The 20,655-nt window shown below is 43.9% G+C and overlaps 1 protein-coding gene across 1 annotated transcript; it reads left to right on the plus strand.

The window, feature by feature from the left end:
• The first annotated feature begins 12,070 nt into the window (after positions 1-12,070).
• Positions 12,071-20,263, plus strand: LOC121875072 (chondroitin proteoglycan-2-like). Its single transcript, XM_042379419.1, has 2 exons — positions 12,071-12,136; positions 19,988-20,263. The coding sequence occupies exons 1-2, from the start codon at positions 12,071-12,073 to the stop codon at positions 20,261-20,263; spliced, it is 342 nt and encodes a 113-aa protein (XP_042235353.1).
• Positions 20,264-20,655: the final 392 nt, after the last annotated feature.

Genomic DNA, 20,655 nt, shown 5'->3' on the forward strand with positions numbered 1-20,655 from the left:
GTACACTCCTCCATGTACACACACACACACACACGTATACATTAACGGACACACTTTGACCTATATGCACACACACATATACATACATACATACTTGTACATACTTTCACTTACACACACCCACATACATACACTTGTACACACCTTTACCTCTTCACACACACACACCTGGAAGTTTCAGCTGCAACCCGGATAACGTAATTCCGGCAAATCAATTGCAGAAATATCTGTAATGTAACCCGTAATGACGAGCTTCGTAATGGACGCAAAAAAAAAGAAAAAAAAAGTCAAGCGAGATTTTCTTAAATAAATTCTAACATTTTAATATTTTTCCCCAAGTCGAGATGTGCGAACGTGTCTGCCTGTCTCTCTTTAAAACTCTACCACTAAGAAGACTCAAAATGGCGTTCATACTGCAGTGAGACTCAACCTGGATTTAAACTGCGTCTTCTGAACCCTAGTTACAAGTGGACGTAATTAACCAAGGTAAGAATCAACAACATAACACGGAATCAACTTGCCAGGTATGTTCTCAGTATTGTATGTTCAAGGCAGATGTTGTCACGTTCTTCACATAATTACACCTGTGTTATGTACCTGAGCTTTATGGCAGGTGTTATTAAGGGGGAGAGGGTAGCACTTTGTTGACCCTTAAATTTCAGGTAATGTTTGGTCTTCTTGTTGTGTGACGTCATTATTCTCGGGTGATTGTGGGTAATGAAAAGGTGGGTGTTTGTTTTATGTCAAGGTCGAGTGTTGTGTTGTGTTGTGTTGTGTTGTATTACGTTATGTTGTGCTAGTGTCGTGATGTGTTGTGTCGTGTCATGTAGTGTTGTAATGTTATGTTGTATTGTTATGTTGTGTCGTGTCATGTAGTGTTGTAATGTTATGTTGTATTGTTATGTTGTGTCGTGTCATGTAGTGTTGTAATGTTATGTTATGTTTTGTGTTGTATTATGTGTTGTGTCATGTAGTGTTGCCATCACCACCATCAACATTACTACAATAATCGTCATCAAAGGAGAGATGCAGCGTTGAAGTAACCAGACTAACACACTGTCAGGAGGATGGGTGGTGGTAGTAGTAGTAGTAGTAGTAGTAGTAGTAGTAGTAGTAGCACCTACCACCTCACACTACGCCTATCCTGTCTCCCTCTCCTCCACCCACCCATCCCTCTCTCCCTCCTTTCCTCTCCTCCATCCACCCATCCATCTCTCCCTCCCCTCCACCCACCCATCCCTCTCTCTCTCCCCCAGGTGCGTCAACACACTCTCCTCCACATCCCTGCCACACCTACACACACCCAAGGTTAGAACGCCTGCACTATCGACCCGGAGAGAGAGAGAGAGAGAGAGAGAGAGAGAGAGAGAGAGAGAGAGAGAGAGAGAGAGAGAGAGAGAGAGAACCTACCCATTAATATTGTATGTAGTTGCAAATTAAATATAGCATTGCATGACATCGAAAGGGTTCCTGGTGAATATATGAACAGGTGACACATATGTTACTGATGGTAGAGTTACTGTAACACGCCATCACCACCTCTTGTTACCACCTGGGCCAGATAGGTGAGGGAGGGGGGTGAGTGGGAGGTGAGAGAGGAGGGGGTGAGTGGGAGTTGGAGTTGAGAGAGGAGGGGGTGAGTGGGAGGTGAGAGGAGGGTGAGTGGGAGGTGAGGGAGGGGGTGAGGTGGGAGGTGAGAGAGGAGGGGGTGAGTGGGAGGTGAGAGAGAGAGGTGGGGGGTGGTGGGAGGTGAGAGAGGAGGGTGAGGTGGGAGGTGAGAGAGGAGGGGTGAGTGGGAGGTGAGAGAGGAGGGGTGAGTGGGAGGTGAGAGAGAGGAGGGAGGGTGAGGTGGGAGGTGAGAGAGGAGGGGGAGGGTGGTGGGAGGTGAGAGAGGAGGGGGTGAGGTGGGAGGTGAGAGAGAGGGAGGGTGAGTGGGAGGTGAGATAGGAGGGGGTGAGTGGGAGGTGAGAGGAGGGGGTGAGTGGGAGGTGAGAGAGAGGAGGGGGTGAGTGGGAGGTGAGAGAGGAGGGGGGTGAGTGGGAGGTGGCAGAGAGAGGAGGGGTGAGTGGGAGGTGAGAGGAGGGGTGAGTGGGAGTGAGAGGAGGGAGTGGGAGGTGAGAGGAGGGGTGAGTGGGGGGTGAGAGGGAGGGTGAGTGGGAGGTGAGAGGAGGGGTGAGTGGGGGTGGGAGGAGGGTGAGTGGGAGGTGAGAGGAGGGTGGAGGTGGGAGGTGAGAGGAGGGGGTGAGTGGGAGGTGAGAGAGGAGGGGGTGATGGTACTACCCCTAGATTAATCTCATTTTTTATTTCATTCTTCCTCTTCTTATTTTTACTCTTCTCCTTCCTCCCCGTTTATGGTATGGTAAGGTAAGGTTATGTTTTGTTAGGTATATGGTTAGGTCAGGGTAGGGTAGGTTAGGTTAGGTATATGGTTAGGTCAGGTCAGGTCAGGGTAGGTTAGGTTAGGATCCATCTGCATTTTATTCGTTATCACCTCAACAATATACCCGGAAGCACTGACAGACAGACACACACACAGCCCTGAGCCACTAACAGCAGGGAGTAATCATACACTTTACATAATCAGATACGAACACACACAAAAACAACTATACCTAATTCTGTGTTACACAAAATATATTATAATAGAAAATAAAAATGTATATAATTTAGTATATCGTGAAGGCTATATGCAAGACGAGTTAATGTTAGACCAGATAGGTTATCAAACGACACGTCTTGCTGTTGTCTCTTCCTTAACAGCTTCATTATATATATATATATATACTATTGAGTTGAGTTTGGCTGCCTGCCTCTCCTTCACACACACACACACACACACACACACATATACTTAAAGTGTCCAGGTAATTTTGTCAACAACTGTACAACACAAGTAACTCAAGTGTCCAGGTAATTTTGTCCACAACTGTACCACACAAGTAACTCAAGTGTCCAGGTAATTTTGTCCACAACTGTACCACACAAGTAACTCAAGTGTCCAGGTAATTTAGATCATAAATAAACCAGACTAGACACAATCATTCTGCAACCAAGTTATTTATTTCCATTACTGGTGTTATTGTGGAGGAGCCTTGTTGCTACACACGCCCCAAAGGCTTCAGTCACCTAATACGCCTTGGCCTTTAGGTATACTTGTGATGACTACGGCAGGTGGGTGGGTGGGCAGGTGGGTGGGTGGGTGGGCAGGTAGGTGGGTGACATCTGTTAGGTGCCCCCCAGACAAGAGACGACTCGAAATATTTTAACAATATGTTTTTTGTTTTTTTTTAACTTAATATAAGATAGCAACAATAATAACATCTGCCAGTAAGAGAGGTTAGGTTAGGTTTGTGTGAGGTGAAGTTAGGCTTACATCAGGCTTGGCTAGGGTAGGATAGGATAGGTTAGGATAGGATAGGATAAGTTAGGATAGGATAGGTAGAAAATCATAATCCGAAATATTCTTTTTAGAACATAAGTCAAGGAAATTAATTTTAAGTATCCTCCAAGTTAACTTCAATAAGGAGCTTAAGTGTCTTCCAGTGGTTTTAAGCATCGTTACCTCTGATACCACCACCAAGTAAACAAGGAGGAAATTTGTTAAGGCCACGCTGACCCTTACATCACCTTGTTCGCTCGTAAATAAGATTTCACCCAAGTGTATATTATCTTGCCTCCATAAACCGGATCTAAGATATATTTAAGAAAATCACAAATTGCTTTCACATCATCACTTAAAATCTCATATAATGGTCCGAGTGACTGACAGTACTGGTTGTTAGAAGGTATTATGGGGTTTATTGAGGGGAAATAGTTATCTATCTATCCGAACCTAACCTAACCTACGGTATCTATCTATCCGGACCTAACCTAACCTACGGTATCTATCTATCCGGACCTAACCTAACCTACGGTATCTATCTATCCGGACCTAACCTAACCTAAGGTATCTATCTATCTGGACCTAACCTAACCTACGGTATCTATCTATCCGGACCTAACCTAACCTACGGTATCTATCTATCCGGACCTAACCTAACCTACGGTATCTATCTATCCGGACCTAACCTAACCTACGGTATCTATCTATCCGGACCTAACCTAACCTACGGTATCTATCTATCCGGACCTAACCTAACCTACGGTATCTATCTATCCGGACCTAACCTAACCTACGGTATCTATCTATCCGGACCTAACCTAACCTACGGTATCTATCTATCCGGACCTAACCTAACCTACGGTATCTATCTATCCACGAAATGACCTACAGTAAGTATATCCATTAACAGTCCTACATACAGAAAAAGGCGTAACCACAAAGACCCATAATATCCAGACCCCAATACCCCCTAGACCCACAACTTGACCCACAATACCCACAACTTGACCCACAATACCCCCTAGACCCACAACTTGACCCACAATACCCCCTAGACCCACAAATTGACCCACAATACCCACAAATAAGACCCCACAGTGAATAATCCGTCACCACACGTTCCCTAATTGAGAGAGTGAGGACCGGGTTACCCCAAGGCGTTAATATTGGTTGACTCAAGGGCTGTGTTTTGGTTCCGCTTCTGTTTCTCAGTGTGTAGTTATCGATTTGTGCCGAGGGTGACTTGATGTTCCACTCGCTTACAGGTAGGAGGGGGAGGAGAGGGGGTTAGGTAGGGGTAGGGGAGGTGGGGGTAGGGGTTTGAGGTCGGGTGTGGAGAGGGGATGAGTTGGAGGGAAGATGTGAGGAGAGGATGGAAACAGGAAAGGAGGGAGGAAGGAGGAGAGGGAAGAAAGGATTGAAGATGAGAAGAAAGGAAGGGAGGACGAAGAAGGAAGAAGGAATTAATGAGAAAAAAGGGATAGAGGAAAGCGGGGAATGCGGAAAAAAACAAAGAAAGGAAGGAAGAGGAGGAAAGAAAGAAGACATGAAGGAAAAAGATAAAAAAACGGAATAAAAAAGAGAAAATGGAAATAGGAAAAAATACAAAGACACAGAACCCTTGGAGCCATGACTACATAAAGCTACAGCGAGATCAGATACAAAACACAAAGACCCTGGAGTCAAGACTACATACAGCAAGAACGAGGTGCCCCAAGGTGGTGTACTAGGTCTCTGTCTGTCTGTTCCTATCTGTTTCCCTCTGTCTGTTCATTGTCTGTCTCCTCCTTGTCTGTTCAGTTCCTATCTGTTTCCCTCTGTCTGTCTGTCTGCCTGTCTCTATCTATCAGTTTATCTCTCTCTCTCTCTCTCTCTCATTGTCTTCACGTCACACTCACTTAAGGAACAATGTCTTATTATTAGGAACAGGTTTAAGAAGCAGTGGCAGACGGTCCCCTCTCCTAACTTTGCGACTGGCAGATATAATGGCAGTTTTACTCTTACATCATGGTAGTTACTTAATGGTGTTACTTGTGAATAATGATAAATAATCTTACATAATGGTAGAAACTTGTGAATTTTTTTTTGTCAAACCATCGTCTTCAAAGGGTTAAACCATCGTCCTAAAGGGTTAAATCATCGTTCTAAAGAGTTAAACCATCGTCCTCAAAGGGTTAAACCATCATCATTAATAGGGTTAAATCATCGTCCTAAAGGGTTAAATCATCGTTCTAAAGAGTTAAACTATCGTCCTCAAAGGGTTAAACCATCATCATTAATAGGGTTAAATCATCGTCCTAAAGGGTTAAACCATCGTCCTCAAAGGGTTAAACCATCATCATTAATAGGGTTAAATCATCGTCCTAAAGGGTTAAAATATCGCGGGGAGCAGGCAAGGAAGGAGGGGGGGGGCAGGGAGGGGAGAAGGGAGGGGGAGAAGGGGAGGGGGAGAAGGAAGGGGTCGAGGTAAAGGGGAGGGGAATTTGTTAGGACAAAGGAGGGATGGCGGAGAGGAACAGTAAAGTGGATAGGTGTAGAAAAGGGAGAGAGAGAGGTTGGTAAGCTTAGCGAAGTGTAGTGAGGGGGGGATGGAATGGGACATCAATGAAGAGGCGTGAGGTGTGATGGGATGGAAGGAAGGGGAGGCGTGAAGGACGGGAATATGTGAAGGGAGGGGCAAGGGAGGGAAGGAAGAGGAGGTATGGAGCGGGAGGGAGGGAGGGAGGGAAGGGTTGTGGAAGAATTGAGGGAAAGAGGGAAGGAAGGGATTGGCGGGGAGGGGAGGAAGGGCGGGATGGAGGAAAGGAGAGAAGGGTTAGGAAAGAAGGGAGGAGGGAAGGATTAGGGAGGGAGAGAAGGGTTAGGATGTAGGGGAGGAGAGGGTTAGGGAAGGAGGGGAGGGAGGAGGAGGAGGGAGGGAGGGGAGGGAGGGAGGGAGGGAGGAGGAGGGAGGGGAGGGGAGGGAGGAAGTCAGGGGAGGGAAGGAGGGAGGGGAGGGAGGGAGGGAGGGAGGGAAGGGAGGGAGGAAGTTAAGGGACAGCAAAGCCATAGAGAGTGTCTGAGGGTAATTGACTTTTCAGCTTCTATTTCATAAAGTTTCGTCCAAGAGAAGGTCCAGCAGGCGGGGGTCAGTGGCGGTGAACGATGCTGAACTAAACATTATGGGAACAACTTTTAAAAGGTTCAGTGTTGGAGGTCCGTAAACCGGCAAAAAATTGTAGTGCGTCGATGGTGGTGGCGGAGGTGGTGGTGGTAGTAGTGGCAGAGGTGGTGGTGGGAGTGGTGGTGGAGGTGGTGGTGGAGGTAGTAGTGGTGTGGTGTGGTGGTGGTGGTGGTGGTAGAGGTAGTGGTGGTGTGGTGGTGGTAGTAGTGGCGGAGGTAGTGGAGGTGGTGGTAGAGGTAGTGGAGGTGGTGGTAGAGGTAGTGGTGGTGGTGGTGGTGGTGGTAGTAGTGGTGGTGGTGGTAGTAGTGGTGGTGGTGGTAGTAGTAGTAGTGGTGGTGGTGGTGGTGGTAGTGGTATTACCAATTAATTTACGTATTTAATCTTTTTATAAAATTATTTCTTTAATTCTATGGTGAAGTTATTAGGTGAAGTTTAAGGTATGATGACTTAATGAGGATAATTATCTTCATTAGACTCAACTTTTAACTAATTATACCTTTATCTCCCTCTTTTATTTTGGCTACTATAAGACTCTTATTTTTAATTAACTATATACCAGAAAAATTTAATATATAAAACAATATATTTAACTTCCTTTTCATATATAAATCTTTTACCCCAAACATACACCCCAAATTATACTGTATATTCGTATCATAATTATATTTTCTTTCAATTATATACCAGAAAATTATACATATATAAAAATAATTCCCCCATCATTTCCTGCATCATTAAACTCTACTATAATTTTACCCCATGACAGGTTATATTAATTCTCTTCATAAAATACTAACAACTTCACGTCATTTTCCTCCATTTTCTTTCATTTTTCATTATTTTTAATACACTGGCTCACTAGCAAATAATTTATAATATTAACTCGACTTGTAGTGAAGGTGGGGGTGGGGTGGAGGGTCAAAGGGGTGGTGGTGGTGTGGGGGTGGGGAGGGGGTGGGGGAGGGTCAAAGGGGTGGTGGTGGTGTGGGGGTGGGAGGGGGTGTGGGAGGGTCAAGGGGTGGTGGTGGGGTGGGAGGGGGTGGAGGGTCAAAGGGGTGGTGGGGGGGTAGGGGTGGTGACAGGGGTGAGGGGCCAGGGGGTACTGCTGGTGGGGAGGTGTCATGGGGTGGTTGTGGTATGGGGAGGGTTTAGGGGATTACTGAGGGAGGGAGTAGGGGTGGTAGAATGGGGGTAGGGGGGTACTGGGAGTGGTGGATGGGGAGTGGTGGTGGGGGTAATGGTGGGGGGGGTAGTGTGGGGGTAGTGGTGGGGGGTAGTGTGGGAACAAGCAATATACCACAACACAATCAACTTATTTTATTTTACTCGTCTATTTTATCACATTTCTCTGTTTGTTTAGTGTGTTAATGCAATTTTATTATTATTTAATTTTTTTATTTGTTAGGTTTTTAATTGTTGTTGTTGTTTTTGTTATTGTTGTTATTGTTGTTGTTGTTGTTGTTATTGTTGTTATTGTTAGTTATTGTTATTGTCATTATTATTGTTGATGTTGTTATTATTGTTATTGCTATTGTTGTTGTTGTTATTATTATTTACAGGAAGCTGAAAAAAACCAGGAATATGAAAGAGAGAGAGAGAGAGAGAGAGAGAGAGAGAGAGAGAGAGAGAGAGAGAGAGAATGACAAGTGTAGCAACAGCGAAGAAAATTATGAGATAAACGCCGTAGATTCGTTAATAAAAATAATAATTGAGGTTATAGGTAATTGAGGTTATAGGTAATTGAGGTTATAGGTAATTGAGGTTATAGGTAATTGAGGTTATAGGTAATTGAGGTTATAGGTAATTGAGGTTATAGGTAATTGTGGTTATAGGTAATTGTGGTTATAGGTAATTGAAGTTATAGGTAATTGTGGTTATAGGTGATCAAGGTTATAGGTAAATGAGGTTATCAATTATACCAAAAATATATTAGTGCTGAAACTTATCAAAACCTTAATTCTAAACACATCAACATTACGGTATAACTATTTCAATATAACCATTATGGGTTGTGATGTGTGTTGTACTTATAAGGTTATATTGTTGTTATTTGTACCTTATTTATACAAGGTTGTGATTTGGTGGTCTCTCAGTGGACGCTTACAACACCCTAATGTATGTATGTGTTTGTGTGTGTGTATGTATGTGTATGTGTGTGTGTGTGTGAGAAAGGGCTCATAACCTAACCTAACCCCATGAGCCATACAGCACATCGCGGGAATGTGCTTCGGCCAATATTCCCGGAAACACATACATTTAATCCTCCTCCCCCACCCCCTCCCTCCTTCCCACCATCCCCCTCCCTCACCCCCACCTCCCCACCTCCTCCCCATCCCCCACCCCTCCCTCACCCTCCCTCCTTCCTAACTGAGCGTGTCAATTTCAGCCAGTCCGTCACACGCTTCACTGAACGAGTTACAGCAGGTCGACACACCACGACTCCCACCCGGCCACTCAGTCCCCTACGTAACTACCATCCATCCATCCATCCATCCACCCACCCACCCATCCACCCATCCATCCACCCATCCATCCATCCATCCATCCATCCATCCATCCACCCACCCACCCATCCATCCATCCATCCATCCACCCATCCATCCACCCATCCATCCATCCATCCATCCATCCATCCATCCACCCATCCATCCATCCACCCATCCATCCACCCATCCATCCACCCATCCACCCACCCATCCACCCACCCATCCATCCATCCATCCATCCACCCATCCATCCATCCATCCACCCATCCATCCACCACCATCCATCCACCCACCCATCCATCCATCCACCCATCCATCCACCCATCCATCCATCCATCCATCCATCCATCCACCCACCCATCCACCACCCATCCATCCATCCATCCACCCATCCATCCATCCATCCATCCATCCATCCACCCACCATCCACTCACCCATCCATCCATCCATCCATCCCAACCATCAACTTTATCCACGGTCGTTGTGTCATGTAGAGGGCCTATACTCCTACCTACCTACCTCCCAACCAAAAGACAGACAGACAAACACAAACACACACACACAGATGACATATATATCCCACCCCCCAAAAAAAAAACACGATGATATTTCAAAACTCAAGAAGCAATGTATCGTGGATAAAACTGGAGATGTGGTGGTGACGGTGTAACGTGAGGTGGTGGGGGGGAGGGTAGGGGTAGGGGGTGGGGGGAGGGTAGGGGTGGGGGAGGTAGGGGTGGGGGAGGGTAGGGGATGGGGGAGGGTAAGGGGCGGTGGGTGGGGGTTACAATGGTGAGGGAGGGAAGCACCACAAATCAAAAAGGTTGGACGAGGCCAATGGTCATGTGGACACTTGGTATAATGGCGAAACTGGGCCTATGGGGAAGGAGGGTAGGGGGGGGTAGAGGGGAGGGTAGGGAGGAGGGGTAGGAGGAGGGAACAGGGAGGAGAGGAGGGAAGGATATTTTACTGCTTTCTTATTCGTTCCATTCGTTTTTTATGGGTGGCATTATATTTCTTTTCTTTTCTTTCTTTCTTTCTTTCTTTTTGTTCTTCGTTTTTCTTGTATGTTTATACCTTCTCTTATTTTACTTTAACGTTTGTCTTCTCTTAGTTTATCTCTGTTTATGTCTGAGTTTATTTACATTTTTATCTCACTTACGTGCATCTCTCTCTCTCTCTCTCTCTCAAATGCAAAAAAACCTACCAATATTTACACACTTAACTCCATATAATACCCCCCCAGAGGGGTCAGGTCACAGCCTACAGTATAAGAACGTTGGTGGGGTGAGGTGGGGTGAGGAGGGGTGGGTGGGGTGAGGAGGGGTGGGGTGAGGGGTAGGTGGGTGGGGTGAGGTGGGGGGTGGGGGTGGGGTTAGTTCACGTTATACTGTTATTAGTTAAAAACAAAACATAAGAATGGAGGAAACTACAGCGGGCCTATTAACTCATACTGGGTATTCTGTTTACATCCATCCAACTAAGGTCATTAAAGGCGTAATGAGGTGATTAATTATACCTGTCCCTCAGCAATTATAATTTATGAGGTAGAGGGCTCTCAGGTAGATTCAGGTAACATTACATTAGGCTATTGTGACTGAATCTTTATGTATCTTGTTCTTACCTACGTTCTCTATCTATTAATGTCTAACCTAACCTAAACCTAACCTAACCTAACCCTAACTTAACTTAACCTAACCTAATCCTAACTTAACTTAACCTAACCTAAACTTAACTGAACCTAACCTAAGTTCTCTACCTATTAATGTCTAACCTAACCTACAAAAAAAAATCATCGTAAACTATATATCCGAATAATAAAAAAAAAAGCCATCCATTTTAAAACTCAAGGGCAAATGGTCACTTCCCTGCCTATAGCTAGTGAACCGAGTGAGTGATTGCTGTAAACTGTCTGTCTCACTTGAATTTTAATGTACTATCTCTTTCTTTAATATCTCTACCTCTGACACACCTCTCGTCCAAATCACCTTATGATCTTATAACCAGTGACACTATCAAGCGCAGTGAGACGAGAGGCGACGGGGGGAAATTATGACTAGCGCCAGCGGCCTTGTCTAACATCAGCAGCGGGGAGGTGGGGGGGGATGCCGCCAGTCGCTCGTTCACTATAAAGATGTCGCCTCCGTGGTATCCGTAGCAATCTACACAATTGGTTCTTGGGGCACGGCGGGATTGTAGCCAAGCACAATATGAACCCTAAGACGCAGGGCCACAAGGAGGATTTACCCTGACATAAATTAAAAAAGTTGGTGACAATTTGATAAAGAACAGGCTAGCCTCGACCCTCCCTCCTCCCTCCCGCCTCTGCCTCCGGCGGAAAGAGCTATCGGCCGCCCCCGTGTTCGAAACACTGCTCACTGACCTTCACTCCAACACGTTCTACCATCAATAAATGTCCCTTGTACTGTACACGGTAATTAGTATTAATTTTTATTGACATAATTTGACAGGTGAAAATTATCTGATATACAACAGTGGTACAACATGATATAAAATACGGGGTTTGAGGAATACTAGTCGGTAACCTTCCCTCTATATAAATAAACGTTAATAAGTTTGTACACAATAACACCAACATAGCCCAGGTAGGAGTCTAAATAATTACCGTTTAGTCACGCCATAAGAGTTGATGCCTTAATCTTGGTACAATTAAGAGCGCAATTAACGATGTGTTCTACACCACATGGCTCCTGTGGGTAACTGTACGTATTTCACACAATAATGACATAATTACAGTTAATAATAAAGTGTTGCCTCAAGCCGAAGCCACACATCTCGCCTGGGGTTTAGGAGGCAGGCAGCGCCAGGCCTCTTGCAGTACGGCGGGAAGCCTTTGAGGCCGGCACGCGCGGCCTCCTCCGTACGCCCTTGTACGTGCTCTGTACGGCCACATACGTGCACTATAAACACACGTAAAGAGCTATATACAGGTAGTGAAGAACGATATACGTGCAACAGAGGCCAAGACACGTGCAACACAAGCCTATTGTTATGGTAATGATAGGATCTTGCCGTACATGGCCGTACCCAGCACGGCCATGTACGACAAGCTCCTTAGTGTACATAATTCAGGCGGCGTGAAGGTTTGTCGTCGTAATGGAGGAGTTTTATGGCTCCTCTGATGACGTTAACATCTCCTGCCTGACACACTACACCCCCATACACCTGGGGTACACACCTCATACTTACACCTGGGGTACACACCTCATACTTACACCTGGGGTACACACCTCATACACCTGGGGTACACACCTCATACTTACACCTGGGGTACACACCTCATACTTCACCTGGGTACACACCACACACCGGGGCACACACTACACCTGGACACACCTCATACTTACACCTGGGGTACACACCTCATACTTACACCTGGGGTACACACCCAACTTACACCTGGGGTACACACCTCATACACCTGGGGTACACACCTCATACTTACACCTGGGGTAACTCATACACCTGGGGCACACATGTTCTCATATACACTGTTCTTCACACAAACAATCTATACATACTGATGCTGATTCACACATTAAAAATCAAGCGCTGTATACATGCTGACATACACTATGTATACTTGCTGACTCATACACTAACACCATGTATACATACCGTACTCATGAGATGCATTAATGAGGACTCGCATGAATACTCCCACTATCTATACATGCTAAATCATACAGGGCCAAATATCGAAAGGACAAAAATAAACGTACACACACGCCCGCCTGTACGTACACCCATACGTACAGTGTAAGTGCAGGAAGTTATACATAAACACAGTAACACACACAAGAATACTAATGTATGTATTATGTATACATGGCAATAATTACATACGAATATTTATATCCCGCGAGACAGACAGACAGAGATAGTGGTTGTGAGAAGAGCCAGCAAAGATTGGTCAAATATTCTCAGTCAAGTCGGTCACTCAGGTTATCCAGTCAGCCCCTCACTCAGTCAAATCAGTCAGTTAGGAAAGGCGTCCATAGGGCTGCCTGACGCACCTATATTTATTAAGATGCTATGATAAAGAGAGAAGAAGAGGAGGAGAAGAAGAGGAGGAGGAGAAGAAGAAGAGGAGGAGAAGAGGAGAGGAGAAGAGGAGAGGAGGAGGAAGAGAAGAGAATGAAGGGAATTTAGCCTGTAGACGACAAAAACACCGATTAACACACACACACACACACACACAGGACCACCGCCACTTGAGGCTTGGGGCCCAACCCTTCCTTCCCTCGTCAAATGGCGCCAATTTATTGCGTCACGATATAATTTAAAAATGCCGCTGGCAATTTCAAGTCCGTAGGCGAGCTGAGAGCGTGTCATGGGCCCGCACCCGAGTGTAAATACTCTCGGTTATGTGACCCGTGTTTAAGAAGTACTCCCATGATTTACTATTTCCAGTTCGTAGTCTCGATAATCTCATTGGCGTTTCACTAATACGTGACCCGTTTTTAAGACGTACTCCAATGATTTACTATTTCCAGTTCTTAGCCTCAGTAATGTGACTGGTGTTGTTATTATGTGACCCGTGTTTTTTTTTTAAAGATGTAATATTTCCAGTTCACAGCCTGGTGTTTCTCTATTATGTGACTCGTGCTTTTTAAAGATGTAGTCTCATGATGTAACATTTCCAGTTCGTAGTCTGGATTACAAGAGCGGTGGTACTCCATTGTGTGACCGGTTTTTGAGACATATCCTAACACATACTACTTCCAGTTCCCTCAGCGGGTCTCATATTAACATAGACATGTGACCCGTATTTAAGACTGTTCTATGAATTGCTATATTCAATTCGTGGTTTAGGTTAGGTTAGGTTAGGTTAGGTCAGGTCAGACAGGTCAGGTCAGGCAGGGCTAGGATTGAGGTTAGGTTAGGTGACCCGCGTTTAGAAATCAAACAAAAAATTTAAGTGGGTAAAATTATAACACACAGGTATGGTAATTAATATGTTAAGTAATTTATCTACCGGCGGATGATGGTGACATGATCGTAAAAAATGGTGACATGATCGAAAAAATGGTGACATGATCGTAAAATTAAGACATTCAAAAAATGGTGACATAAAAATTGGTGATATCGTAAAACAAATGGTGACGTAAAAAAAATATATCGTTAATAAAGTTACATTATCGTAAACAAATTGTAAATAACCCCAACTACATGACTAAAAAAATTAAAAAATAATTAAAAAATCGAGTGTAAATAATCTTGACTACATGACCCGCACTTAAAAGACGTATCGTTTCATTCAACTTCACCTTCCGACTCAATTTTTTTTCTTTTACCAACGAGCGAGCGAGTAGTAGTAGAACGAGGAGCGAAGAAGGAGGAGCCAGCGACAAGGAGTGAGTGAGCCAGCGAGCAAAGGAGGAGGAGCCAGAGGAGAGGAGGGAGTGAGCCAGCGAGCAGAGGAGTAGTGAGCCAACGAGGAAGGAGTGAGTGAGCCAGCGAGCGAGTGAGCCAGCGAGTGAGTGAGCCAGCGAGGGAGTGAGTGTGCAAGTGGGTGAGCCAGCGAGCGAGTGAGTGAGTGAGTGAGCTAGTATGAGTTGACGAAAAGACCGGAAGTGGGATTTACCCAAAACTGTCTCTTCGTGATACAATAAACATCAAACGTCGAATCTTTATCAGCTGTAATTATAGATTAGTTCACGACCCAACCAGAGGGAGAGAGAAAAAACTACAGCGACGAGGGTGAGAGAGAGAGAGAGAGGGAGGGGAGGGGGGAGGGGGGGGAGAGGGAGGAGAGGGGGGCGAGGGAGGAGGGGGGGCGAGGAGGAGAGGGGAGAGGGAGGGAGGGGAGGGGGGGGAGAGAGGGGCGAGGGAGGAGAGGGGCGAGGGAGGAAGGAGGAGTTTGTACGTGTGTGTGTGTGTGTGTGTGTGTGTGTGTGTGTGTGTGTGAATGTGTAGTGTGTATTCGTCTATGTGTGTTTAACTATGTGTGTAAGTGTATGCGTGCGTGTGTGTGTGTGTGTGTGAAGAAAACGACAACAGGGCGCGGACAATAACATCAAAGGGGTTACACAGAATGAGACACATCCCCTTACCTCCCTCCCCCACCCCCCACCCACCCCCTCCTCTCTCTCCCCTCAGGCCAAACTATTCTGGTATCACTCAATATTTCAGGTTTATAGGCTGTTATTACGGCTACGATTGATTGGGCAGACAGAGTGACCGAGAGAGAGAGAGAGAGAGAGAGAGAGAGAGAGAGAGAGAGAGAGAGAGAGAGACATAATATAGATAACAAGAGAAAAAGATGATAAAACAAAACAAGAGAGAGAGAGAGAGAGAGAACGACAAACAGACGCAACAAGCGACACAAATCCACCATCTCACAGCAGGGAAAATCCAGACACCAACACACTCAAACCAACATCTTCCATATTTTTTATTTTTGGGTTTGTTTAATTCTCCCCCGAAACACAATCTCACTCCTCTCATAAATCTTAATCTACAAACTTTTTTTACGGGTCACAAACACCAAGACTACAACCACGCCATAACACCAACAAGAACAAGCTGCTGCAGTACATAACAACGATACAAAGCGGAAATTTCATAACAAATTTCTTTTTTTCCCCCCACATCAAATTTAAATGACTGTCGTTGTTCGTGGTACTAAATTGACTTCACACACACACACACACACACACAGAACGTAATTTGACTGTTTGTTATTATTACATTACAACTACACACCAGTGAATACACAGACACAGTATAACAAGAACAAAACAAAAACAAACAACAAAAACACCTCCAAACACATCCTTGATAAACTAACAGACGTCCGTGAAATATCCTAACCGTCCTTGAAATAATATCCTAACCATCCTTGAAATATCCTAACCGTCCTTGAAATAATATCCTAACCGTCCTTGTCGTATCCTAACCGTCCTTGAAATAATATCCTAACCGTCCTTGTAGTATCCTAACCGTCCTTGAAATAATATCCCAACCGTCCTTGTAGTATCCTAACCGTCCTGGAAATAATATCCTAACCGTCCTTGGAAATAATATCCCAACCGTCCTTGTAGTATCCTAACCGTCCTTGAAATAATATCCCAACCGTCCTTGTAGTATCCTAACCTTCCTGAAATAATATCCCAACCGTCCTTGAAGTATCCTAACCGTCCTTGAAATAATATCCTAACCGTCCTTGTCGTATCCTAACCGTCCTTGAAATAATATCCTAACCGTCCTTTAGTATCCTAACCGTCCTTTGTCGTATCCTAACCGTCCTTGAAATAATATCCTAACCGTCCTTGAAATATCCTCTATATAACAACCACCACTACAACACAACCCTAACATAACTTGCCATTCTTATAACACAATCTAACTAAAATTTTCCTTAAATAACAAAAAAATATTCCCTTGTCTAGAGAAAAATAAATTTAATCAAAATAAACTTAACTTAATAATTAAATTCAGTTACATCTTTATTTTCAATGTAGTAAAAATAATAAAAATAATATTAGGTCGTATCTAAAAAATAAATAAAACATAACCTAATCAAATCTAACCTGACCTGACCTAATTATTGAATATCATCTTTATTTTCAATGTGATGAAAAATAATACAAATAATGTTAGAAGGTCGACCATAACAGGATCTGAACGCGTCTATTCCGTGATGTAACAAGACATTATTTTTTCTGTATATTATTATAGTCATTTTACTTCCTTTATATAAAATACCTGAGAACTCTTAAACAATTTCTGGGATTACATTTATTTTATATATATTTATTTATTATTATTAAAATTATAGGTAACTATGGTATTAAAATGTTACTTTTATTTTCTTATGGGTATTATTTTATGTTTAATTTTGCAACTAATTACATAACCTAACGCAACCTAACCTAACCAAACCTAACCTAATCTAATCTAACCAAACCTAACGCAACATAACCTAACCTAACCAAATTCCCCCAAATAACGTTAAGGTGGTTAATCTTTAGGTGAAATAAGTTAAGTAAGAGGTTATGGGAGGTTGTGAGATAGAGGAACTAGAGGTTGTGAGGTAGAGGGCGGTAGATTCATTAGGTGACCCACACGACACCGATAGTAGTCGTAGAAATAGTAGTAGCAGTAGTAGAAGTACCAGTAAAAGTAGCAGTAGTAGAAGTAGCAGTTGAAGCATTAGAAGTAGCAGCAGTAGCATTAGAAGTAGCAGTAGGAGAAGTAACAGTAGTAGCAGTAGAAGAAGCAGCAGAAGAAGCAGCAGCAGTAGTAGTCGTAGTACTGTAGTTGAAGTACCAGTTTAAGTAGAATTAGTAGCAGTAGAAGTAGCAGCAGTAGTAGAAGGAGCAGCAGTAGCATTAGAAGTAGCAGTAGGAGAAGTAACAGTAGTAGCAGTAGAAGAAGCAGCAGAAGAAGCAGCAGCAGTAGTAGTAGTAGTACTGTAGTTGAAGTACCAGTTTAAGTAGAATTAGTAGCAGTAGAAGTAGCAGCAGTAGAAGGAGCAGCAGTAGCAGTAGGGGAAAGTGCTGTACAATATAATGGTGACCACTTGCCGGCATCTTCCTTCCCACGGTTCTGGTTGCAAAAATAAACGTCTTGCCGATATATTGCAACAGTGAGCGTGTGAACGTACATGTCCGTGTGTGTGTGTGTGTGTGTGTGTGTGTGTGTGTGTGTGTGTTTGAGCTTACAGTACATCTTTTTGTGTACATTTCTGAAGGTTTGTGTGTGTTTGTGGCTGTCCAAGTGTGTGTGTGTGTGTGTGTGTATGTATGTATGTATGTATGTATGTATGTATGTATGTATGTATCCTCCTCTTCTGTGCCTAAAATTAAGACGTAACTTGAATCAACAAATCAAATAAACACACTAAAAACTAAACAATAAACAAAGCAAACAACCAAACAAAAAACGAAGAACATGACAGTAATAACATAATAAAGATAAGAACAAGAGAACAGAAAATAACAAACATAATTAGTTAAGTGAGACCAAACAGAGGAAGAAAAAGAAAAGAGGCGAATTAATATATAAAAAAAAACACAAGAGAAATGAGATCAAAAGACGAGACAAAGAAAATGGAATAAGACAAAGAAAACGGGATAAAATAGCGAGACAAAGAAAACGGGATAAAACAAAGAAAACGGGATAAAATAGCGAGACCAAGAAAATGGGATAAAACAAAGAAAACGGGATAAAATAGCGAGACAAAGAAAACGGGATAAAACAAAGAAAACGGGATAAAATAGCGAGACAAAGAAAACGGGATAAAATAGCGAGACAAAGAAAACGGGTACAAGCCCAAGTAACAATAAGAAAATAAATAAATAAACAAAAAACAACTAAGGAAAAACATTAATAACAAAGACAAAAGGAGAAAGAGAACAGTACAGTAATAAGGTGGAAAAATGAATAACATGAATAACAAATAAAAGAACAACAGTTAACAAAACAAAAGCAACAAGCAAACAACACTCAAGTGGAGGTACAAGGTAAGAGCCACAAGGGGGTAGGTACAAGGTTATGAGCCACAAGGGAAAGGTACAAGGTTAAGAGCCACAAGGGAAAGGTACAAGGTTAAGAGCCACAAGGGAAAGGTACAAGGTTAGGAGCCACAAGGGAAAGGTACAAGGTTAGGAGCCACAAGGGTTATGAGCCAACAGAACTTTTAAGAGAGTAAATCCCTTCTAATTTTCGTTCCATTGTCACACTCAAAACCATTTTCTTCTACTCAGTAACTCGTGTAATAAAATAAATTGAAACATTTCCTTATATATATATATTTTTTATTTTAACATTTTGAGGATTCTAAGGCCAAATATATATATTTTTTTCTTAGAATAAACTAAAATAAAATCTGATATATTTCCTAAAATAAAATATTCTACAAATTTTATGAAGGAGAGTATCTATCTATCTGTCTGTCTATGTCTGTCTGTCTGCCTATCTGTCTGTCTGTCTGTCTACCAGTTAATCTATCTATCTATCTATCTATCTATCTATCTATCTATCTCTGTCCGGTATTACTGCACCCTGTTGTGTGTGGCGTTAAAGTAATATTGGTGAAATATAAACACGGACATGTAGTCATTAGGGTGTGTAAGGTTGTGTGTGTCTATGTTTTGAGAATAAACGTGTACACTCTTTGTGGTCAGGGCGAGGTGAGAGGTTGTGGGAGGTAGAGGGGTAGGGAGAGGTAGAGGGGTAGGAGAGTAGAGGGGTAGGGAGAGGTAGAGGGGTAGGGAGAGGTAGAGGGGTAGGAGAGGTAGAGGGGTGGAGGAGGTAGAGGGTAGGGAGAGGTAGAGGGTAGGGAGAGGTAGAGGGGTAGGGAGAGGTGGGAGGGTAGGAGAGGTAGAGGGGTAGGAGAGGTAGAGGGGTAGGGAGAGGTAGAGGGTAGGGAGGAGGTAGAGGGTAGGGAGAGGTGAGGAGTAGGGAGAGGTAGAGGGGTAGGAGAGGTGGAGGGTAGGGGAGAGGTAGAGGGGTAGGAGGCTGTGGGAGGGAGGGTAGGGAGAGGCTTGTGGGAGGGCGGGAGGTTGTGGGAGGTAGAGAATGTTGAGGAACGTAGAGGAGGTTGCAAGAGGCCGCCTACAGGGAAGGACTCTCGTGTCGTGTCTTGGGTATAATTTTGTGGAGGTCACGAGGTGCAACATTTCCTGCCAAATATTGAAGGTCGCCCATGACACGAGAGAGAGAGAGAGAGAGAGAGAGAGAGAGAGAGAGAGAGAGAGAGAGAGAGAGAGAGAGAGAGAGAGAGAGAGAGACTTACTAGTGACCGCAGTACGTCTTCTTCAATAACAAACACCACCCCCCCTACCCCTCATCGTCACGTGCAATAATCTATGGGATAATTACACTACTAATAAGGTTCAGATGTGACCTAATTAAAAGTGATATGCTAATTACCGATAATTATCCTCTCCCTAATTAACCCGGCCCGGCCAACGACACTCGCACAGTCTAGCGGCGACAAACACGGTCAGTCTAGCGGCGACAAACACGGTCAGTCTAGCGGCGACAAACACGGTCAGTCTAGCGGCGACAAACACGGTCAGTCTAGCGGCGACAAACACGGTCAGTCTAGCGGCGACAAACACGGTCAGTCTAGCGGCGACAAACACGGTCAGTCTAGCGGCGACAAACACGGTCAGTCTAGCGGCGACAAACACGGTCAGTCTAGCGGCGACAAACACGGTCAGTCTAGCGGCGACAAGCACACAGTCGAAGTAGTTTAACCACGTTGTAAATAAGTGACGATAACAACAATAACAAAAGAACACAGAACAAAAGAACATATTATTTACCTTTATTCTTGTTCTTAAGGTTCATAATCCCCTCAATACAAGAACACAACCAGTCAAGTCAGTGAAGGAGGAAACTGGATTGAGAAAAAACCAGCTTAAAATTAGTGTTTGAATATAATTTGGTGAGGGGGAAGAAGTGGACAACCAAGGCAGGTTAGTTTTATTGGTTGATCCGTCTGGTTATGGTGGTGTCTGGTGTGCTGTGGGTAGACTAATGTGACAACCGAGCGATCATATCTATACACACACACACACACACACAGAGGAAAAAGTTCTTACACACACCTACATGTTTTCCCTTTACACTGACAACAACGTGTAGG

The sequence above is a fragment of the Homarus americanus genome, unplaced genomic scaffold, assembly GCF_018991925.1.
Source record: "Homarus americanus isolate GMGI-L3 unplaced genomic scaffold, GMGI_Hamer_2.0 scaffold36970, whole genome shotgun sequence".
In the NCBI taxonomy this organism is placed as follows: Eukaryota; Metazoa; Arthropoda; class Malacostraca; order Decapoda; family Nephropidae; genus Homarus; species Homarus americanus.